The sequence below is a fragment of the Parus major genome, chromosome Z (genome assembly GCF_001522545.3).
Source record: "Parus major isolate Abel chromosome Z, Parus_major1.1, whole genome shotgun sequence".
Classification (NCBI taxonomy): Eukaryota; Metazoa; Chordata; class Aves; order Passeriformes; family Paridae; genus Parus; species Parus major.
The window spans coordinates 14,335,137-14,360,423 of NC_031799.1; the positions used below are offsets into that span (position 1 = coordinate 14,335,137).

Sequence of the window (25,287 nt, forward strand, 5' to 3'; positions counted from 1 at the left end):
GCCTCAAGGCATCCTTGCAGTAGCCTCCTCAGCAACACAGCATGTTTTTCAGGTATGATGCTGCAGCAAGAGAAGTACAGATTATGATAGAATCCCCCAAATATCTTCCTCAAAGGGAAAACGGGGAAGGAGGCATCACTGTTCGGACTTGCAACCAGTTTTTATGTTTTTATGCATGACTTTAAACACTGAAGTGATTCTGAAAAGGTTGGTTAAGTGACTACATTGAAGTGGTATCACAAGGACTAAAAAGACAAGTAGAGATGAATGGCTGCAGGAAGAACATTATGCCTTTAAGAAGGTGAATACTGACAAATAATTCCAGGGAGTATTAACCTTGCTTTTCTGTCAAACCCATTGAACTTCTATTCACAGCCATCCCTTTGCATTGCAGGAATAATTTGCCAGAACAGGGCATTTTAAATTCCTACTAGAGAACACTAGAAAACAGAATTGTTATTTATAGCTGGGAGTACTTGTACCAGAAATATGAGTGATTTTTTTCTGGCCAGGAAACACAAGAGCACGTGACACATTTATTCAGTAAAAATCAGCTGAAATTTGAAGACTAGCTTTACTTTCTGTTCCAGCAGATATTTTTTTTTTGAAAAATAATCCAGCAAACAGTTTCTAGTCAATAAATTTGGGAAAATGCCACATAAATAGTGAATACAGAAAATTAGTCTTGACTAATTTTGACTGCTTAATACTAATCTAGAGGAAAAATTGACTAATCTGTGTGTCACGGTCTTTAAACAAACAGACATGCTTACACTGTAACAAGACTGTTCTTCAAAAAGCAGCAGGTCCCATTTTGTCTAGTTGTGGATCTCACTAATTCCAAATTTGCACTGCAGTGTAACCAAGCCCAGGCAGGCATTAAATAAGGAAACTAGCATTTCTAGAATCATTTATAGATGAGGAAATTAGTATTTCTAGAACAAACTACATTTATTTGAGGAAGTAATAAAGAACCCATGAATTATTCCACATGAAGGGAGAGCTTCTAATAAAATGCATCTGAGGTAATAACAGTCTACACTGAACAACACAACGGTAGGCATGAAAACTATTGTAGTTTTATAGCTTCAAAATCTATGCTGTTGCTACTAAGACAGTGTAAATCCCTAAATATGGCTGGAAGAGGAGTTTTGGCTTGTCTCAGACAGAGGAAAGCAGATGGACACCCCACAGGGTTCTCTCTACATCTTGTGCAGCTTTCTCCCTTGATGTGAACAAGCATACTCATCATCATTTTTAATGATAAACTCAACATCGTTTGCAAAATTACCTATGCCTACTTTCAAAAAGATAAAAATGTGTTTCCTTTCTCAGAATAGAACAGTGTACATTACAGTCATGTGGTTTTTGCTCATATGGTAAGTGCAACATTAAAAAACAATAATATAAGTTCACATGTGATTTGAAATTTAATTAATAAAAGTATACATAAAAAGGGCATACATTACAAAAATTGAAAGTGTTAAGCATTATTCTAAGATAAGAGGTATGTATTTATGCATTCTGGATGGAGCCTATGCTATTTGAATAGTTACACAAAATAACAACAGCTTAATTTTGTAAATTCAAATGTTCCATAGATTAGATATGTGTTAGACAGACTTATTTAATAAAACTTTTGCCTACAGAGTGAAACCTACGTTTTCCTTTTCCTCTGCCTTCTAAGAAAATTACAGTATTTCCTGGCTTAAAAATAAGTGAACAGTTGCAGTCATACTCCTTATGTTTCTTTTGCTGCTAGTCAAGAAAAACAGAAGTCTACATTTTTATGACATGATAGCGTCAGAAATATTGGTGAAAATAAAAATAACTCTGACATAGGGTAAATTACTGGCACTAATCCTTCAAAGATGCTGCCAAACCTAACCTCGCTTTTCTTATAAACTTATTAAAGATGTGCATACAATTAGTACATAATTTGCCTATTTTCACTGAGAGGCTGTAAACCTTATCAGTGCCATTCCATTGACTCTACAAGCAGAATTATTAGGAAGCATGTATTTCAGCTGCGGGTACACTGGGATATGTTTTCTGTTAATTTTTCTGTACTGCTTTATAATTATGCTTGGTTTACTTAGATTTGCTTGTAATCAGTAATTTTTATTAGGCCAGAGAATTCAGTCTAGCTTGTAATGCTATATAAAAATAGAAATAAGTGTATTAGGGAAATACTTTGGGTGTACTGAAGAGCCTCTTTAGAGTGAACTCAAGAGATGAATAAGGTTATCCTCAATTTGCCTTTCTAGCAGGTAACAACCCTGGGCAGACTCCTGCTGCACCTGGAACAACGTGACTTTGTGTTATCCAATTACTGAGACACACCTCCGCAGGAATTAAGGTGCAAACAAGGCCACGTGCCGAAGTAAACAATATGGATTTTATTTAATTATGATTAGAATTAACTATTATGGTAGAGCAAGACAAGGAAAGGAAGGAGAAAGGAGGAGAGGGAGCACATCAGCATCAAATAAACTAATTTCAGGTAGGACTATAGTGCAATTAATGAACATAGAACACAGTTTGATGCAATATTTCTCAAGAACTTGTCCATGGATTGTGTAAGAAGTGAATCTCCTATGTAGTAGAGACAAGAGCAGAGATTGGATTATCGTCTATAATACAAAAACTGAAGCAAGTCTTTGTTGCCTGCTCTAGTAATATTAATATCCAGCTTGTGATACTGCCCTTTTTTGGAGCCTTGAATACTGTGTTTAAAACCATTATTAGACTGGAATTCATTATTAGACTGGATCTTAGATTTTGTTTAACTATTTGAATCAGACAATACTAAACCTAGATTTGATTCTCTCCAATGTCTCTTAATGAGCTAAAGTAACTTCTTTTTTTACTTCTATGAAAATACTGACAAGTATGTTCAGTTTATTCATACTCATTTCACTTTCTCCTCCACAAGATCATTTCACTTGCTCCTCCACAAGATTCATTTACTCCATTTATTGAAAAACTGATGAGTGATGAAGCTGACAACTCAAGAAACAGATGTGACAAAATTTCACCTTGTAATATTAGGTGTCTAAAAAACTGCTTACTGTGAAGAAATCAGGAGAACATATTTTACCCAAATTTTTCATGTTGCTATCTTCATGAAGAGATTTTTTAATGTGGTTCAGGACAAGTTTTGCAGCTTAACAGAAAAGTAAATGTATGTCAGTATTAAATGAAGATAGAATTTACAACCAGTAACTAACTGGTTGATTTTACAAAAACTCTTTACAGATGCAGTCAAAAAGGCTTACCCTCTCTCACTGATTCTTAGCAGTTTAAGCAAAAGATCATCTACTTCTAGCCTCATGGTAAAAGGCAGCCACAGAATGAGCCAGCAGCAGCTCCCACCCTCCAGTGCAATGGACATCACAGTCAAAGTAAATGAGGCAATAGAGAGAACAAAAGAAAATAGGAGGAAAAACCAGCATTGTATAAAACCACTAAAAGTAGTATTTCTGCAGTAATGTTGAAACAAAGAAATCCAAAACAGTAAGATCATGAAGACTCCAAACCAACCTTGCATTAAAAGCAAACAAGCAAAGACAGTTAAAGACTCAGGTTGAGGACACAATTCTCAGTATGTCCCTGGAAGCATGGTCTGGAAGCACTCCAAGAGATCAGACTGTCTGAAGGTAAGATTACCTACACCTACAGCATTTACCTGACCTGGATCTGTGGAATACCTCTGGTCATTTATGTCTGAAGCACTATTTATTTCCTAGTCTTTTTTTCCCCAGACAGTTTGGTTCCCATACGACCATACTTCACTTACATAATAGTGTGACCTCCACGTAAACAGTGTACTCAGATGCAATCTAAAGGACAATGTAAAATAATACCAAGATGATACCCAATGTCAAGCAAAACACAAGAAAGTAGAAATTGCTTGAATTTGAAGCATGGTGTATTAGTAAATACATCACTTAGCCTTAACTAAATTACTTTATTTAGTTTTTTAACTTTTCAATTTTTTCAGTGTTACTCGCCATCAAGTCAAAACCAAAAACTGAGTAGAGAGTATGCTCCAGCATGCTCCAGAAATACCACACAATCATGCCCTGGTGGTATTGTCACTTCACATGAAATAAAATTCAGTATGGCTATGAAGATCATATAAAGCCTAAGCTGCAGGATTAATTTATAAAGGCTAAAGTCCTATTAAAGCTGCTGCCTTTCTCCTCAGATTCTTTGAAGGTTATAATAAAACATCAAGATATGTAAGGTTTTGTGACAGCCCATGAAGTTTTATTCTGACTTTCTACTTGAAACAGTTTTAGTATTAAAAAAATTCGACCCTCCTCTTCTCCTGATCCTCTGAAAACTACTCTGGTAGGTCTTCTCAAAGTCACCTAATGCAAACCACCAGGAATCAACTTTTCACACGTGAGATTTAGAATCACAGATCACAGAATACTGCAAGCTGGAAATGACCATCAATCCCAACTCCTGGCTCTGCACAGGACAACCCCAAAAAAATCACACCATGATTTTTTTTTTTTAAGAAGGGACTAATGACAGTACTTTGACAACAGTATCACTAGCTTCCTCGTGATTGTTTAGGAAATTGGTTACCTCATGATGACGGAGGGGGGACCCCTGTTTCAGACTGTCCCACAGGACATGCCTGTGTCACCATGCTACAGACCATGCTGAATAGCAAAACTCTACACTTCTCTGGTCTCTATGTTTTGCTTATACTGGATTTTATATTAGCCACACAACCACATCTGGCTCAAGGCAAATGTGTACACTTAGGGGCACAGCATTTAGAATAACTTTGAATCCAGTTCTGAAAAAAAAAATCCTTGGCACAATTAACAGTGTAAATATTACATATCACAAGTTTTCCCCAAATATTATCTTCATGATAATTTTTATATGATAGCTTTTTATTCTTGAAAAAGCAGAGAAGGTATGAAGACCTTAAGAAGAGAAAAAACTGTTAAATAATGTATGTTATAATTGAAAAGTAAAAGCCAGACAACATCAAGAGTGTTCCAGGCAGTATAATGGCTTTATCTGTTCCTGAAAATGAGTCATTCTATTTCAGCAAATGCATGGTCTTAGTCTGCACAAAAACCTGTTATGATTTTATGTAACTCAGTAGTAGAACTGAAGTGGAGAAAGGAAGAAGTCAAGGACTTGACAATGTTGAAATATCCCATCTCTCAATTAAAACTAAAATTGTAACAACAGTACAACAGTACATATAATACTGTAAAGGAAAAATAAAGGTGAAATTAAATGTTTTGATTTTGTCACACTAAAATAGTCTATCCTAATTGAAGAATATTGTTTTTGTTTCCTCCTTTTTGTAAACTTGGCATTGTCATATTTCGTTCTTTATTGAAGCAAAGAAAGATTTCAAAATCACATAATCCATCACAAAACAGAAATGCTGAACAAGAGATTGTCATGCAGCCCTAGCTGCTGTCTCTTAAAGTCACATCCTGAATTATGTTCTTTCATTCACTGAGATGTCTTTGTGATCATCCTCTAAATTATTAAAAAACCCCAAAACCTTCATTTAGAGGGTACTGAAATAATTAATAACCACAAATCCACATTAAGGAAGCAATTTACTTTTCCAAACTAACAAATTTACCTTTGAGCTTATAAACGACAAAAATGAGCTTTGAGCTAACAAAGTAACGTTATAGGGGATGTGGAGTGGGGAGTAATCAAACATTCCATGCAACACATATCAAAAATCATGAGCAGAGTTGAATACTAATAGACAGAAACAGAATTATTACAGTGTATTGGCATTGACCATTCTCTCAGTGAAGAGCAGCTGTTAATAATAACTTTTCCATGAGCTGCCAGCACTGACATTTTAAAAGCAATTCTGTCACCAGTGGTTATAAACACCTTAGAGCAATGTGACAACTGTCAAGGCTCAGGAAGTCAAATAGGGAAAAGTTAATTTTAAATGGATACAAGATAAAAAAAAAAAAAAAAAAGCAGAAGTGTTAATAAACATATTAGTTTCAATTTGATACTGAAATTTTGGAAAATTTATATGCAGACATACCATCTGCCTGTCTTAAGGAATGAGCCAGAAAGTTGTCCTCATCCCAAAAGCCTCTACAGCGTCAAACAAAACACAGACATTTCTATGTGCACTGTTAACAGCTCCAAGACATTTCTGCAATGTAATAAAAAAACAAATACAGAGGCATTTCTCCTGTGGAGCCTCGAGGCCACACCACTTATCTGAGACAAGAAATAGATGAATTATTTCCTAAGAACAAAATGGAACCACTTCAATAGATCGAAAAGGGAGTATGTAGTCATCTGATAACTGGGATCTCACTCAGAAGGGGGTATAGGAGTATATCTAGGCAGGGACTTAATCTGATTTTCCTGTCCTCAAGATGAGTTATCTCATTTACTGAACATTATTCTTTTTGGCATCTCTCTCTCTCCCTTTTCCCGCTCACACTTTTGAAAAATATTTAGATCTAAAAAAGATTTAGAGGTATTTCCACACTAAAGATCTGACATTGGTAGCATCACTCTCTTTTTTAAAAATAATTATTATTATTTTTGGCAACATGAATTGGCATTGGCTGTGAAAGCTCACAATTTGCAGAAAATGCCAGCTCTAATTATCCTAGAGCCTTAAGTTATCACTGCCAAAATGAAGGCAAGATTGGCATGCCACTTGGGTGTGTTACAACACAAGGTCAGACATTGCTACTGCTGTTACTGGAATTATCTACAGTGCATAAAAATAGCAGAACAAGAAAAGAAAATCCCTACTAATAGATAAGGCATATTTAATCATCCAACAGTGGAATTTTCCCTTCATTGGTTACCTGCTTACCACTTTCTCCCAAAGAAGATAAATATATGGACATAATAACAACCAAGCCTAAGAACATACATGGAACGTAATAGTTACACCAGACAAAAAATATTACTAATTTTAAGTCTTTTTTTCCAAGAACTGAAGCTTGCTGGCCTTGTAACTACCCAGCAGAGTAGATATCATTATTTTTGTATCAATCATGGAATTGCAAAGAAAACCTCTAATCTTGAAGCAGCTTCAAGGAAATTAACAGCAGACCCTCTGGGAGTTTCCCAGTGTCCCCTCCCTCCCTATACACTTATTCACGGGAATCCCTCATAATTGTATCTTGAATACAGAGAGTCAATTAATGTAAGACATTATGAAAAAAGCAAAAATTACTCAGACCAACAAAACTTAACTTGTTTTTGAAACTCTGAGAAAGCTCTTTACAAAATACTACATGGCAGGTCATATGTCACTCCAGAAATACAGATTGTTAAAATTACTTAAAGCTTATCTTCAATTTAGAATTTGCTATATTCAGATTCAGGCCTTCAAACTATCTTCAAAGTATGGCATGTTTCAGCTTTGAAACCTAAAAGTCTGTGAAATTCTCCAAAAGGAAGACTGTAGAAAGCAATGATGCTCCTCAGCAGAACTGAACATTTCACAACTTCATTAAAATTTGCATTTCTTTAAAAAGTCTTTAACAAATAATAAGAAACCTTATCCATTAATAAAATCATTTATGTTGCCTCCTACTCTGAAAGAAAAGAATATAAAATCAAACAAATCAGTTTTAAGGAGTTTCAGAAATAAGACTTACAAAACAATATTGACTTGGCTGGCATAAGACAGAAACATAATAGAAAGATGATCTGAGGCACACAGCAGCTCCCTAACAGCTGCAAGCAAAGGCAACAAGGGACAAATCTACTTGCCTAACAACTGCAGCAGTCTCAAAGCAATAGAAATGGGAAGTACATTTAACACTGTGCTTGATGTGGACACAAGGGAGCAAGAGCATCAAGAAGGACTTGCCTCTAAGAGCCTATTCAAGTTCTTAAAAACTTGCACCCTGGTAGGTTGCTGTAACCCCATTGATCTTACAGAAATAAACAGGATAAAAGGATAAAGACATGTGAATACTGGTGGATCAGGATCTGTGATAGCTAATCTGCACTACAAAGAGAAAGAACATTTTAGTGATCCTTTTTGGCGACTGCTGAGTCTCACAACCTCTTATCAATAGCACACCTAAAAAGGCAAAGAACAAAGTGAATTTGTAACACTTTGTTAAGAATGGTGTTATAGCATCAGGGAAATCACTGACAACAATTAAATGTAAGCGCTGGTATATATTTAATATCATTCTGAATTGCTGTCAACTATGTCAGGGTTATAAATCAATTTGTGTTACCCTGAGAATGCCAAACTCCAACTGATTATCAATTTAAAAAGTGCTGACTGTCTAGAAATTAGCTTAGATGGGACAATATAACCTTGTATCTTACAATGCATTTTTATATGCCAAGGACACCATAGCAAACAAGCAAAAGGGGCATCTTCAGCTGTCTACTAATTTTAGGAATCTCAGATTTGTAATTCCACAGATAACTCATACTGTACTCCTTCAAGGAAGGAGAGAAAAATGTGGAAAATCAAGAACTCTGAATTGATATCCCTTTGAGAAAAAAAAAATCCTTCAAAGTTGTTGATGTTTCATGGAATAGGCAAAAACACCCCATGTCACAGGAGAAGTGCACAATCACAATGCTGGCTTTGAAACTGGATTTCAGTTGAAGAAAATGTAAACTTTGAAAGAAACATTAACTTACAACAGATAGAATAGCAGCACTTATTGATGCTGGTGCACTTAGCATGACAAAAAGCTGGATTACAATATCTTTACATGCCAGCAAAGACAGTACTATGAACTACAAAGGTGTTATTCAGGGTAGAAACACGTTTTGAAGAATAGTATAAAATAAAAGATCTGTCACGTCAGGAATTTCTCTGAAGGTATGCAGATTTTTTTATTCTAGCCTTTTTAAGGCCATGCTCCATTTTTCTCAGCCATTTTGGCTGTTCCTTCTTATACTGATTAGATATAAAGGCAGCAGATCTGTGTCAATGTTAAAGCACCTTTTATCATTTTTTCAGCTACCAATAGTTTATCCCATCGCACTTGCAATCAGTAAGTAGATTAAGTCACCAAGCTCATACAGAAACACCTCTTTTATGCATTGTAATAAAATTTCACAATGAGCAGTTAAGGATAAAAGGCTCATTAAAATACCCTTTTTCAATTTGAAGATTTTTTTTTTATAAAACAGTCATAGTAAGTAGGAGACTGAGAGTCTAATAATGGGCCAAATGCTTCTGAAGTACCTCTATCCATTTAAGAGTTACTATAATTGATTTTGTTCTACCTATAAAGCAGTTTTCATCAACACTTGGGAGCTGAACACTTCTCCCAATACTCAACTAATCAATAAGAATTCTTTCAAAAATTGTACACATAACTGTTTTTCATGTACAAATACTTGATCTGCAGTGGGAAACATTGTGTGAAGCTACAGTCAGTCTTTCCTGCTCTCTAGAAACAGTCTGAGAATATCATTTAAGGTAACTGAATGCTAGCAGTATTCCTGCAAAGCTCTGGCACAATCATGGAACACATTCTACACTTAAACTGAACAGCTGATTGAAAATAAAAGTTTTAAAAGGTCAGACTTGTTTTTCTGTTCCATATTTAAAAGATATTTTCAGCATATCTATCTATTTTTCCACTTGCAAGTGAATGAAATGGGTCACCAAACCAAGTCCTAAGGAGACTCCAACACTTCCACCAGTAAAATAAGAAAATTCTCAAATTTTCACTTTCTCAAATTAACTCACTGAATTCAGCTGAGCTGAACTCAGAGATGGGATCACTGAATTCAAAATATTAGGAGGTAAAACTAAAGAAGCTCCAGCTTTTCACTCTCTCCAGGTCATGCACCCAATTTCTACTTCAGTCAAGTAAATTCAATGCTACCACTGGCCAGGAGCTTGACAGAAGCTCTAATAGCCGAACCAAAGAAAGTCCTGATTTTGAAGTGTTTGCTTTCCAGTGATTAATGGGTGTTTGTGCTCCCTGCCCAATCCTTGGAAAGAGATGGACACTTCAGATGGTGCTGCTAAGAGACATAACAAAGAATGTGTATCTGCTGACAGCTAGTCAATGGGAAATGCCAGGGCTGACCTTTCTCCATGCCATGGAACAGTCATTCCACAAAACCCACATACAGCCTCGCTGCTACTCCATCACTGTGAGCGCTCCCACCCGCTCCATTAGGTGCTCAGTCTGGCACAAGGAATCAAATCAGGTCAGGTAGGGCAGTGTGCCAGTGCCAATTTCATCCCATGCCAACCCTGCCTGAGGCCCTTCAGACCAAGGAAGGAAGGGATTATCTTCTTCAAGACATTAGTGGATGATACAGTGGACCTCCTTGGGTTTGTTTTCTTTCATAAATTAAAGCACTGCTACTATTGGAGAAAATCTGTAATGAGGAATAAACTTCATGAGTGGAACAATTCTACATCCTATAGCTTTCATCTTGAAGGCTTGCAAAAACCCTCATTTAACTCAGCAAATATGACACGTTTAGAAAAGCAGTTTTCTCTCATTTCCAAGTGTAAGAAAAAACCTGGAGCATAAGTCTTCTTGGTACGCTTATTTGCACTAGCCTAAATAAAAACTGCCACTAAAACCTCTCCTGTTTTCTATCTTCAGCTAGACTTGAGGGACACAGAGCTACAAAACCAGTAGCAAGCTCTAATGCTCCAGAGCCACTGCCTGTGAGCACAGAGCACAGGGTCTGTGTCTTCCCAAGACAACATAAAGGAAGAGGTGTGGGACTGAAAAGATACTGTGCAACAAATGTCTGAGGGCATATTTTTCAGGTGGAGGTCACTCATCTCAGCTACATCTGCAGCTCAATTTAAAAATAAAATAAAGTTAGATAAACTTTTTCCATGTAAAACATCAGAAATGTGAAAATTCTGAAAAATATCTAACAAATTTATATATCAGCATTCCTAAATCATATTTTCAAGTGAAAAGAATTTGTCAGGTCCCAAAATTTCATCTCCCTACCCTGTTAATCTACTGAATACTAGACATGCAAAATGTTAAGTGCAAACAGATGGAGAGGGTGAATGGTGCAAATACTGCCCTTTAGTCCCAAGTTGTAGTGATCACAACAGCCCACCTCAGCTTGCCAGATGGGGTCTGTGTGTATCTGACCCTACTGATGTCCTCTAGGTAGCCAGAAACCTTCTTCTCCACCTGTCCCAAACTGCCCTACGGAGTCCAGAGAACTAAAGACTCGTGAACACTCAAGAACTAGAACAAGGCAATTGACCAGGTTTCATAAGCAGCAAGAATATTATTTTTTGCTAATTATTATTAATTATTCAATTATTACATTATTACAATACTATCAGAAACTTGGAGATGCCTGTCAAAACTGGAATCCCAAATCATAAACACAGAATAAAAGATGGTGGCTGTTAAATAAACGAAAAAAAACCCCTAACAAAACTGAAAACAAAACTAAGGCTAGGTGAAGACAAAGCCATCAAGAAGTCACGGCAGAATAGATCAGACATGGTGATTTCCAATCAAAATTTCTTTACTATACTAAACTTCCCAAACTGCCTAGAAATAGATAAGATTTCTGTAAAAATCTGCCACTGTTTCCAGAATAACAAATATAAAAATACAGTCAAACAAAAAATATTCACACATAAAATGAAAAAAAGCACTATTCAACAGACTGAGTAGAAATTACACTGAGCATACTTTCTTAGAAATTCAGAGAGATATTTTTTTGTGAGGTGCCACAAGTCTATTTCTCACCACACTGATTCTGCTGAGTACTTGCAATGACAAGAACACAGTTAGGAGAGAAACAAATGGAATATTCAGTTTCCTGTGACAAAGTGGGTATCAGAGTAGTGGAAGAAATTTGATCAGGTCTGTGATACCACCAGTCACATCAGTTGTGTATTTTCACCTAGCTTAAAATAAAAGATGATAGTCATGGAAGGTATTACAAATGAGCTTTTTGATACTGGTTTTCTAGACAGCAGCAGGTAACAAGAAGGACCACTTATAACAAAAAATAGGTTCTCTTGCCAGATTTTTCTCTTTTTCCTGTCCTCTTATCTTCTCTAGGTATAAGATACATAAGGGTTAATATATTATTAAAATTTTGAAGTATATTTAGCACAGGAAGTTAAGCTAGAAGTACATTGCTGCTTGAAGAACCATAGGTCAAAAGATCAAAAAAGATGAAGTAAAGAAAGGCTTCTCAACTGTGTATAATAATCCTGCAATTCCAACTTTAAATATCTCAAGCCATACCTCTGTTATGACTCAGCAAAAAAGATACTGTTTTTTAATTGGTAGGGAATAATTTTGCACTACTCAGATGAAAATCATTATCAGATGATAATCATTACTTCTAGACACCATTATGATATTCAACACTTCAGGAAAAAAAAACAAACAAAACAAAAAACAAAAAACAAAGAAAACAACAACAAAAAACCCTAAACATTTAAAGAAAGAATAAAGAAATCCATGGGACCATGATTATGACTCACGTGGAACTTTCTAAATGAGTACAGAGTTCTGTACTCAAATAATTCATAAAGAAATAAAAACTTTACTATATATGCTTCCTTTCGCATTTCAGTGCCAAATTCACAAACCAAATATTGAACTGATCATTTTTTTTTATTGTCTGTTCTAATCTGTGAGAAAGAAACCGATTCATTACATGAGGCTGAGAGCTTAAATAGAAATATTGTGTCTATAAAAAATGTGCTGTTACAATGATTTAAAATTCTTAGCTCTAACTAGGTTAATACAGACACATGTAGTTTTAAAATTACAATTTATCTGCAGACTTCAGGTCTTCAGCTGTTTTTCAGAACCATGTTCACTTTACACAAAGTGTACAGGTATCCATAGACACCTTCCATAGGAGTAACAGTGGGTAAGTAAAATGAAAAGGAAGAAAGGAAGTTCTATTGGAATCTGTATTGCATTGCAATTATTTTTAAAACAATGTATCTCTTCATGGATTTACTTCAATGAAAAAAGTTACAGTGTTGATACTAATTCAAGTCGTACAAACTCTAACACCCTCATTTCTTGCACCTTGCAGTTATTATACCCATGAAGAATGGGTATAATGGCCCCAAAAAAGTGTGAGTTTTAACTAATTATTTCTACAAGACCAAGAACAATACACGAATTTGCGAAATGCAAGTGTTACCAGAAACATAAAGAGATATCCAAAGTGGGCTATGCTGTGTATTAAGTTACCAAAATTGGCACATATGCAAAAGGAAAAAGAGAAAAAAGCCTTTACAGTAGAGGTTGATTTTGACCTGTGCAAAATGAATAGGTGATAGGGATAAAAAAAGTGTTCATATTCATTCAATTCATCTGAAAGTCCTTGCACGAAAAATTCAAGTTACCTGTTTGGGTTCAGTATTTTAAAACTTCTTGGTGATCAAAACAAGGCAGAGTTCCAGAAGATACCTTTTGCCTGCTGAAACTACATTTCAAATGTGTTTTTTTTTTTCCATTTCCTTTTAAAAACATATCTGATATTATATTTCCCCAGCTGGGGAACAATTCTCATGTGGGATGCCTAGCTATTTTTGAGACAGATTAAGACATAATTCATGTCTTTGGTTAAGGGAAAAATCGATCACTCCGATGAGAACTACTATATGGTTTTCAATAACGTGCTTTGGAAATCCCACAGGAAGGTGCTCTTGACAAGAGATTCATTTTAAATTATGCACAGCAATATTTGCTCTCCAGGTTCAAGTTTTGACCATAAATTTTGTATGCCACTATCTCTTCAGTATGAACAGATGTATCAAATCAACAGTGAAACTTAAAATTTTTAGTTGAGATAAAGGACTGCCTGCTTTTCCTGAATCTTTGAATACTGACAGTCATTTAAAGTAAACTGAATACAGGATGCTTGGAGAATTAATCCAGAGAGATAAAAATTGTAGATAGGTTAATTTTCTTCTCAGAGATACAGAGTGAAGTGTTTCTATTGAATGGCACAGTGAAGGTTAGGAATCTTCACCCTTGAAGACATTCACAGAAATATGTACATGCACATTTGTCTGAAATACCATTGATCCCTCATGGTCTGGATTTGTGTTGTTTCTTGGGATTTTCTCTATTTTGTTTTTGTTTGGTGAGGGGGTTTTGGTTGGTTTTTTGGGGGGTGGAGGGTCGATAGTCATCTCTTTCCTCTCTTCTACAGGCTGTTCAACTGAACAAGGTCCATGGTTCTCACAAAGATTACAGCACTTGTATCATAATTGGCCTTCAGGCACTTTCATTTTTTAGTGATGGGTTTCTCTCATGCATATACATACCTGGGATGATCCACTTGGATTCAAAGCAGGATCTCAGTTATTGCATACCATTTGTCACACAACCCCAAGACAGAAATGACACCAAATACACCACATGGCAACAGCTTCAGGTCAACAACAAGATGGAACATTTACTGGAAAGTAAATGACTGCTACAAGACACTAAGTAGATGTGTTAAGGTAAGCCCACTGGTTCTGGAAGAGAGAATGGGGAAGATGTGTTTTAAGAAGATAAAAACAAAGAAAATGCTGTGAGCTTAAATGCATGGAAAGATCATAGCAAAACACTTGCCTGGGTTAATGTCCCTTTATAGGACTTTTGTTTTGGGTTCTTTTCCCTTTGAACTGAAGATTGATGAGACGGGAGGCGAGTTTTTTCTCTCGTTCGTTCTCAGTTGTTTATTTTTTCTTATCAGCATTACAAGGTACAAGGAGCTATGTGCACTATGATAGTAAAGGGGTAAAATGGCTAACAAAGATCTTCTTCAAGGTCTTTCATATGTCCATTTACCCAATTAACAGGTGCCAACTAAGTTATTTTTCTTAGTGACCCAATGACCCAACACCTTTGTGCTGCACTGCGGCATTTTCTACCCAATCACCTACTACTACCCAAAAACCTCTAGGAAAGAACATGAAGAAGAAAGAAGAAGGACAAGAGACAACACCCTAAATCCTCCATCTTGTCCCCTGCTCTCTAAACTACCTTAAACTCTAAACCTCCACCCATTCACCCAGTGATTCAAAAAACTTTCTAATTTACACATTTACACTTTTTCTATCTAACTTTAGCATTTGTTCTCATGTATCACCATGAAAACATGCCCATGAATTTCATATTATATGAAATTCAGTGTTTCTTTGAATTCTAAAACCACATATTAAAAACAAAGGCACACACACTGTATCTCAGACTCCAACAGGTTAAGAAAGGAGAAAATGGTGAGAAACAGAGCATCTTTGCAGTGCAGTGTGGTGAGGAGAGATTAACAGTTTAACTGCAGCCTTTCGTTTCTGCTTGGAAGCAAGGAGCTCTGACAATCTCTGAATCAGGTGATTTCTCTGGTTTTTCCTGGTCACAACTACAGTTCAATCATACACATGTGGGATAATATGTACTATTTGGAATAAACTCCATGAGATCCAGGTTAGAAACAACTCATTTAATATAATCTTCAAATGGTAGAGTCATTTCTAGACTGCCATCTCAGCTCCTCAACCCTCTCTAAATAGGCTTATACAGTTGCATCTTACTCTAAACAGTAAATTCAGGCCATTTTACCCATTTAAACCCATAAAATAAAAAGACCGTTTTTCCTAATTAACTCTTAAAATACATTCCACTGTCCTCAATGGGCGCCATAACAACAGAAACCTACTTAAAAGAGTAGTGTCAAGGGTATTTTACTATATTAGAAGGTGGTCAAATTTGATCAGATCAAAAATCAGAATATGATCCTGGACCTATTGACATGCAGTGAGTTCTGTATCATTTCAGTCCTGATTTATTCAACAGAATGCCCTTATGAGCTCAGGCATATGACTCACTGGGAGAATAAATAAATAAAAGCAACAGTGTATGCATGGTCTAATCAGCACAGCCCAGCACAAGTTCTCCAGGTATCTCCATTTTCTACCTCTCAGCCCTGTCTCAGATAACCAGACCTCTCCTACAAAATCCCACAAAATTTCACCTGCACAATGTTCTGCACGTAATAGAACCAAGAGAACACAATGGTGGGTTTGGGAATGTTTTTTGAAAAGCTCTTCATTCAACTGGCAATTTTCTTCTCAAAGTAGGACATAGAATTTTATTAAATTGAAATCTAATGAATTTTCTTTTCTCCCTTTAATAAATGATTACTTAATTTAAAAATTAAAATGCCTCTTTGTAGGTAAATGTTAGGAAAATGTTAAAATTTTTCATATTCACTTTCTATGCATACAATTTTCTAATTAATCTTTTACTGTATCATTCATTCTGCTGGTTTCAAATAGCAATGATGCACTGTAAAGACATCTTGCTGCTTTCTCTTATAGACATATCAATATATACTGTATTAGAAATTATTACAGTGGATTATATATCTCCCATTTCAGCTGCTAGCTCACCATATTTTACCATGTGGACTAGCAAACTAGCTTCAAACACGTGTTTCAAAAGTTTATGTTAAAGCTAAGTATTTTTAAGGTATCATAAAAAAAAAAAAACAAAAAAAAAACAAAGAAAGAAAGGATGCTTCAATGCACTAGTGACAAGTTGGGAATATCTTTTATTTCAGTTACTGTTGCTAAATAATTTAAACAGTGATTCTGTACTGGTCACTATTAATACACATTGAAAATGCAGAGATATCTGAATGAATTGTGTTTAGCCTGCAAGGAACAAAACTACAATTGTCATTCTTGTGAAATTTGTATAATTTTTAAATATACATTGGAAAATCTAAACTGAAAAATCCCATTCACATGTTCCCTTTCTCTCTCATCCCTGCAGGAACCAAAGGGAGCTTGTAAGCCATGCACTCACTGTGGGAAGGACGCTGCAGTTATCGCAGTGTCCGAATGGTGAACCATGATGCAGACCGTGGGTGCCCAAACAGCTCTTTGGCTGTCATCACCTCCTCTGACGGCTCTTCAGCTCCAGGGAGGGAGCAGGATGCTGTGGGGAGCAGCCAGCAGCTCTGTCTTGCAAGAGGACTGAACATTCCTGACCTCTCACCTCGCCTGAAATGGGGTGTATCCAGCAGGCCATTACCCTGTAAAGCTGAGTGGGTTTTCTGCTAAGGGCTTAAGATGGAAGAACAAGGCTTTTTTTCCTTTTTTCTTTTTTTTTTTTTTTTTACAAATCTGCAGCCACAGAGGATAGTGTGTGTAAGCTCTTGCAAGTGCAAGCTCTAGCAAGTGCAAAAAAAAAGCATTATTCCCAGAATGGGTTAAGAACAATGACCACTGAATAAGACTTATAAAAAAAACTGCTAAAAACCTGTGTTATACTTAAGTGTCAAAGACATGCTGACATTGCTCTGATAATTTTCAAAACTGATTGACTGGCATTATCTAGAAATGTTACTGCAAGGGTGAACACACCTTCTTGGGTCTACAGCCAAGTCCCCCAGGAACATTACCATAGAAGCCAGGCAAACACTTACATAAAGAAGAAAACATTATCAGCCAGTTCAGAGAAATTTATCTCAGGCTATGTTCTACATTTCCCTGGTTTATCTCCCAGGGAAAGCATCAGCACCACACAATTACTCTCCTGGCGTAGGCACAGAAGAAAGGCAGCTCAGTTTGCACAGCCTTAAAACGGGGGTAGAACGATGAAGCAAGAAACTTTACACTCATTACACTTCCTATTTACTCTCTAGGGGAATGGATTATTCTTTCTATGAAAGTGATTATGCCTAGACCATAAAGTAGGAAATTAAAAACCAGAATACTCAGTGTCTTGCTTGCATTTCAGTAATTGCCTTCTCTACAAATGTGCTGTTCTTTTTCAACACTTAGTATTCTATTATTAGGACACCATGAATAATAACGCCTTTTAATTGTATATATCCATTATTTGCATTTCCCTACAGGTGCAAGGAATTTGAAAGAGTGAAAAATAAAAAACTTGATTTTTTCTCAGTGATGTTTATGGATGTATACTTTCTCTGCAGTGATGCATACATTTCTCAAACCAATAATTTAACTTGAAATATTTCCTTAAAAAATATTGTATGATTGAACACAATTTATCCACTTAATGTTAAAATGTGCAAGATTTAATATAAACGAAAAGTTTTACATAAAATGAGATCCATCACAATTTCCCACTTGGAACACTACCACTTCTGTAAAGATTGTGCTCTGCTCAGCAAAACACAGACAGTAGCCTTCTAAGTTACATGTCAAAGGAGAAAAAATTAACCACGCTGTGGCTTACATGCATGTGTTAGACTGATGAAAATTTTTTTGATACCCATGTTCATTTATATTGTATAGCACTTTATGTTAGAATTTAGATATGTGACTTTCTTATTTATGTAACTTACCTTCAGTTCTATCCACATACACAAATTCTGTTTAGCAAACCAGACCTACATTATCAAGATATATCATCATCAGCCTCAACAGTCTCAAAAAAACTGCCTTTACGTTCTCTAACTTTAAGTGGGGGAAAAAAGGGCCAGTAGTCCAGGTTCTGGCTCTCTGCAAATAAGACATCTCATTGTCATAGAGACAGACTATCTATGAGCCAACATCCCAATCAAATTAGGGAGGAATACCAGCCCTTCAAGTCTCACCCAGGATTGCAGTGACAGCTAGCAGAACACATTCTCAGAGGAACAGGGCTGAGCAGCCCTCTGCTTTGATAAAGCTGGAGAGGTCATCTACTACAGCAATGCTGAGCAAGGAGCACACCTAGATTCCTCAATTTAAAATGCAACCAAACAGCATGTTTGGGTTTTGTTTCCCCTGGAGATTAAACAGAGGTGGCTCTGGTCACACATGCCAAGCACTTACTGACCACAGCTGGTAATCATGACCTGAAAGGGAAGACTGCAGAACAAAGAGGAACCCTCAAGCAAACCTGGGTGTGACCCCAGCCATGGGCTTCATGTGGGAGGACACAAATTCACTATCCATGAGGCACTTTCCAGGCATAACATTCCAAAATGGGAAATATCAAAAAAACAACAAATAAATGACAATGCTTGTGTTTCTGTTTCCCTTCCTCTGGAACTCCCACCTCCTACTTCCATCCTCTTAATGGTAGGAAGGCAGATGACATCAATACACAGGCTTTGTTACAGAATTCACAGACTTTGTGCCAGTAAAAGAAGGTGGACTTTCCTATGTCCTCTTTCCCCTCGAGTTACTGAACAAATATCCTCCCCTCACTCCTTGAGAGACAGACAACTTGTATCTGGTTCATGTATCTCTAAAAAGCAATAAAAAAGTGTCCTCCTTTCATCTAATTTACTTCAAAATTGCCACTCAACCTGTACTGGTGTGCTTATTTGCAGTAAGTGACTAATTGACACAACTATCTAGGGCCTAGAAAATGTATTTTAAAATACCACCTTGGAAGACAGGAGTCTGAATAAAATTGAAATAACTGAAATATGCTGAATAAAAAGGAAGAAAAATATGTCACGTCCCATTTCCACACAGCTATTAATTAAAAAATGTTAAACACCATCATTGACAGGAAAACCCCACATCTTGTAGACAGAGTCCTGTTAAAATAAAATAAAAATAAAATTAAATTAAATTAATAATCCAGTCAGTAAAGATAAGTGTTTTCATCAACACAATTTTACCAAGTACCTACCTAACTCATCATCTCTCCCTTCCCACACAACTCCCCAGTCAGTGATCAAGGGGAGAGATAAAAACCTTGAGTTTTCACCTAGCTTGGGCTGAAAGAAAAAGTAGTTTTGGTTTTCTTGTAGGGGACAAAAGTCATCTCTGTATCTACCACAGAAAACAGCAAGCTACTGAAGTAGGAGTTTTCTTCTGTTGTCTGGATAAGTCTTTTATGATAATTTTATTTAGGAGATAAAAATGATTCAACATCAGAGAGACACATAATGTGTGTTTTTGCACCTTTGTCAACAAACAGAACAAGGAGAGGACACCTAGTGGTGGTCTGTGATAGGGCTGGCGGAATGGGAGCCACAGATGAAATCTTCAGTGCAGGACCTGATTCGGCAAAGCTCTCACACATTTCGTTTTTAATCACTTTAGTAAGACTTCCAGCAAGTGCTTATTTATGCGATTTTCTGAACCTGCATTACTGCGGTTATCAGAAATAAATCAGCAAATTTGGAATACGGCATGTCAGTGTGAGATGCTCAGATGACACCAGAGCTTTACCAACTAGAGTGGATATTGACACTGATGTTATTTTCATGAAACACAAAAACGTTTGGCAAATTAAAAACCAGATTTCAGTACAAGTTAAACCAAAATAAGACACGGCTGCAATTCACAATTTTTGCACATTTTGCCATGGGATCCTTTGCAGAACATAACCTTTGTTACATAAGTTGCAATAAGTATTGATTCTCTTTAAAAATGGTTCTAGTTCCACATAATCAGACATCTCAGAACAAAAAATACTTAGGGCACATTTTTGGAAGAATCTATTTACTCATAGATTTACTAGGTCTTGTCTGTGTTTAGAGCTGTAAACAGTGATATTGAAGTCTGGGTTCTACACAGTTTTTGGAAAATATTCTTATTTTAAAGAGCCAGTAAACTAGTATCATAGGCAAATGTAAAGCAAAGTTGACGTGGAACAATGTATTTATTTTAATTGTTTGTATCTTTTATTTTAATTGCTCACTGATCTATGAGCATATTTACCTAAGAATAATCTACTAGTTGAATGTAAGCCCATTTAAAAAAAAAACATTCAAGAGTCAGAAGTTTAGGTAGTCTCATAAAACTTAAAAGAAATAAGAATTAGGTCCAGATTAAAAAAAATAAAAAATAAAAATCCAAAACAGGCTCCCTGTCAGAAATTACTGCAAAATTATAATTTCTGTAATCGCAAATTTAAATATAAATTATTTTCTTGCAAATAATTTAGTTTAAGTAAATATATGATCTATTGTCAATATCTGTGTCTAAAGGACTTGAATATTAGAATTTGTAGCTAAAAAGCAGTTTCAGGGAAGAGTGAATTTGCATATTCAGTACATTATTTCCTGCCCACACATCTCCTGTGCCTTTCTTGAAGAGTTTCTTCCCATTTCCACTGCACCATTCATTTGGGTAGGTAATTAGCATCAGACTGATATGAATATATCAATCAGTTTTCATATATATTCTACCACAGGCTATAGCTGTTCCATAACACTTAATGAGGAGAAAGCTTCTGCAATGCATACATTATTTACCTCAATATTACTTTAGGTGGCTGCTGGCAGCTTGATCTTAATTTAATTGACTTAGATGATGTGGAAATAAAGAAAAGGAACCATGTTTCACCAGCGTCATGTAAGAATCTTCCAAATTTTTGCCTGCTCATCTTAAAGCTCAGGATATCAACCACCTGAATTCCAGATATGTGATATCTAAGAAAGAAAAGCTCAAACAATGTCAGCCTGCCTTTTTTCTTTGAGGATATAGAAATACAGGGATAACTGCCTTATCATACAATTGGTTTGTCTGTACATCAGTTATCCATGAATAACAGTTATCCAAGTATTCTCTTGGCACATTATGAAGAATGAGTTTGCTGGCTGTCCTCTCAATATTTTTGACATAATGCTTATTATTCTGGAACCAAATACATATATTTCAGATTTGTCTGCACCACATTTAAAACTAATGTGTCAGCTCATATGCAAAAAACTATGAAATCCTTTTAAACAAACACAAAAAGGCTCCAGTTGTGTGCCATAAAATTAGAGTTGCTCCTTGCTGTCCATATGCAAACACACATACAGAGAACACTAAGATCAGCACCAGTCTCACTGACCACCCCATGGGATCATCCACTTATTGTTTCCCAGTAATTCAGCAAATGTCATCCCTAACCACTTGTTTTGTGTCTATGTTTTAAAACATTAAGATATTGAAACACACATTTTCCACAAAGCCAGATATGAAAATCCATGACCTTCCGCATTTCGGATCTCTGCAGAACACTAAACAAAAATAAAAACAAACTAACAAATAAAAAACTTACCTTTTTCCTGTCACACATTTAATTTTGGGATTTATATGAGCCTGATTCAGACTATATATTTCTCTATGCTCTTGCATGTGAGAATTTTTTTTCAAAATCAGCCAAAGAACTTTTTTCTGCTTTATTACAGGCCAAAATAACCTCCAAAAAAGAAAAAAACCCGTATCTTTAGATCCTCTTTTACCTTCCTGTGAACGTATTTCATAATTTTACTAGTGGAATCAAAGATGAATTTGCAATCAAAAAGCCATTAGCTAAAGATAAATAGAGCAAACAGCAGCTACTGCTGATTTGGACCATATACTCTGGTCACTTTTAGTCCCACTTACTGGCCAATTCAACCATTTTTTATTTAGAATACTTGATTTCTGCTTGACAACGGACAGAAGTGGGGGGAAAAAAAGGAATTAATTTCTCTGCTTAGTAGGCCTCTACAGTGGCAAGCGACTAACTCAAGCTGCCAGAAAATAATGTCATTGAATTCATTTCAGAAGGTTGTCTCTCTGTGAAGCACAGAGGAGACAAAAGCACAGCTTTATGGTAGAACTGCAAAATATGCTTAATCATTTGCCTTAGTTGAATTGAGTACAAAACTACAGTCTTCTATTTCTGTGCAAAAACATCTTTTCAATGCTTTACAGAGAGGCAAAAAGAAGTAGCTTTACCAAATAGAGCAATAAAGAATAATGACCTATATCAGGGGCTTTTCGAGAAACTACTTTAAATTTTTTAGACTTTTGATATTTAGCATCATCCAGCATCATACCATTTTAAATTACAATCTGACTTTATTTGAGATAATTCTGCTTTTAAGTTTCTCTTAAACCAGAAAATGTGTTTTATACTAGAGATAACCAGCCATAAAAGTACCAAAAATGGTACCAAATTGTCCTTCAATATTCATTTAATTGAATAAACCTTTATCAAACAGGTAAAAAAAAATATGCAGATCTATTTTAATACTGCTTTCATGATAATGCTCTACAAAGTAATTTTCCTTATGCTTACTGCTAGAAAGGTTGAAAAAACTGCAGTTATTTTTTCTATGGCTTTAGCACTTCTGTTTAAAACACATGATGATATTCAGAACTACAGAAATGAGGACAGGCAAGAAACAAAATGGTGGTATGTGCCAATGCATTTAACATTTCCTAGCCATGAATATGCCAAAGTGGGGAATGCCATAATCTCCCAGACAAGTCTCTATGCCAAATTGACAGGCAGCATAACACCATGTCTGGAAATTGTGGAGTTGAATGCTTAGAAGGCAGTGACTCAAAACTGCCCATTTTTCATAAAGAAGGCCAATATTTATGGCATTCAGCTTACATACAGCCTTCAAATAATGAGCATTCTAGGAAACCTACTCCATGGTAAATGGTTAAAATTTTTTCTAAGATAGAAAAATATGAAGACGTTTAAGTTCTCTGTGACTACAAGAGCATTAATAAATTCAAGTGCTAGTCACCAAACTCTAGTGCAGGTTTAGGTGGTTGTTATAGCTGCTAGTATTCCTTTCTAGAGCCTTATTCTGATAATTTGGACATTTGGTAACATCATTAGGAGTCCATCCATGTGAACTGTACCAATGCCAAACATACTTTGGTCTCTGCCATTAGCAGAGGGAAGATGGTTACTCCCTGCTGGTTTTTTTCTAAAAAGGCCCTGCCATATTTGCACGTGTTTGTAATTACACCAGGTAGTGATGAAAACCTGTATTACATTCTTGTTCTGGTGCAGCTCTTCACAGAGATTTAATAGTGTTGGGTAGGAAAAAGATCTTAGTGAATGGTGTTATAATCATACAAATCTTACCTCTTCCCACTGGTGTATGTATCTAATCAATCTTGAAAGACGCAATAAACGTAACAGGCTGAGGATTTTTGTAAATCTCACAATACGAAGGGCTCTTGCTGTCTTGTAAACCTCTGAATCCATTCCTTTTTCTACAATGAGAAAGATATAATCCACTGGTATTGATGAGATGAAGTCAACCACAAACCAGCTTTTTAAGTAATTCATCTTAATGATTTTAGGGTCCAGTATTATTTCAGAGCTGTCCTCGTTTACAGTCCCAGTTCTAAAATTCATGATCAAGTCCAATAGAAAAACAGTGTCTGATGCCACATTGAAAATAATCCATGGTGTCGTCGTTTGTTCTGTGAAGAATGTGATTCCGACTGGTATAATGACAAGGTTTCCAACCATCATTATGAGCATGATTAAGTCCCAGTAAAACCTAGGAAAAAAGGAAGAAAGAGAGTGGTTGATGTAATGTGGTAAAACATTACAAAATGGCCACTATCACACCACCAACTTCACCACCAGATTTTATTACTAAGGAAATTCTTATTGCTTTAACTCATTCAGCATATCCATGATCATTGAAGACAATGTAATTAACACACTTCATTATGTGCCTTCTGTCTCAAAAATATGCATGTATAATGAAGGCATTATTATGGCTTATCACTCCATGGTATATCACATATACGTGGTATATCACGTATATATATGGTATATTGAAAGGTGGGCATGTGTAGGTAGTCCTGAGCAGAGTTATCTAGACTCCTGTCAAAATCTTTGTGCTTTTATATAGATAAAAATGATGTCTTGTGCCAATCAGAAGTGCTTTAGCAATGCAACAGTTTTACTAAGATTTCTGTCCACATGGAAAGCCAAATAGATATATTAAATGTCAATATCTCTTTTCAAATGTACTGATACCATTACAGTGCTGGAATAAAATTACAGAAAGATGAAAAAAGAACCAAAGCAAAAAATAGAAACAATAATTAGATAACAGAAAAACCTTCATCCACTTTTGCAACCTTAATTGAACTTTCATGCATTTTTACAACCTCACAGTCTATCTTCTTTCAAAGCTAGCTAAGAAATGTTAGAAAAAATAGCTGCAATTTGCATAGTAATAGAAAGGGATACTGCACATCACCATTTTGCTCTGGAAGGATCTAAAGGCTCCCCTCTCACACTGTTAGAATACTAACCATGCTTGAGAGAATGTGGTAGAGAGACAGACTCAAAACTCTAGTATCTGTGATGGCAATGCTGAGTAAATGCACCCATTATATAGAGTATCTGTCTTGATGCAAGATTTTCAAGGGACAGCAGTACATACCAGATTTCAAGCAAATTGCAATAAATCCTAAATGTTTAATAGTCAGAGAAAGCTGACTATTTTTATCTATATTTTATATCTATATTAGATATAATATATATATATATATTTATCTATATTTTATATATACATAAAATATAGTCATATCTATATATGACTATATTTTATCTA

General features: G+C 35.8%; 1 protein-coding gene across 1 annotated transcript in view; it reads right to left on the reverse strand.

Annotated features, from left to right (window-relative positions):
• HCN1 (hyperpolarization activated cyclic nucleotide gated potassium channel 1) overlaps positions 1–25,287 on the reverse strand; it is a 194,367-nt gene that overhangs the window by 146,169 nt on the left and 22,911 nt on the right. The window contains exon 2 of the mRNA XM_015615519.2: positions 23,793–24,216. Within this exon, the coding sequence (XP_015471005.1) occupies positions 23,793–24,216 (424 nt within the window). The remainder of the gene's footprint in view (positions 1–23,792; positions 24,217–25,287) is intronic.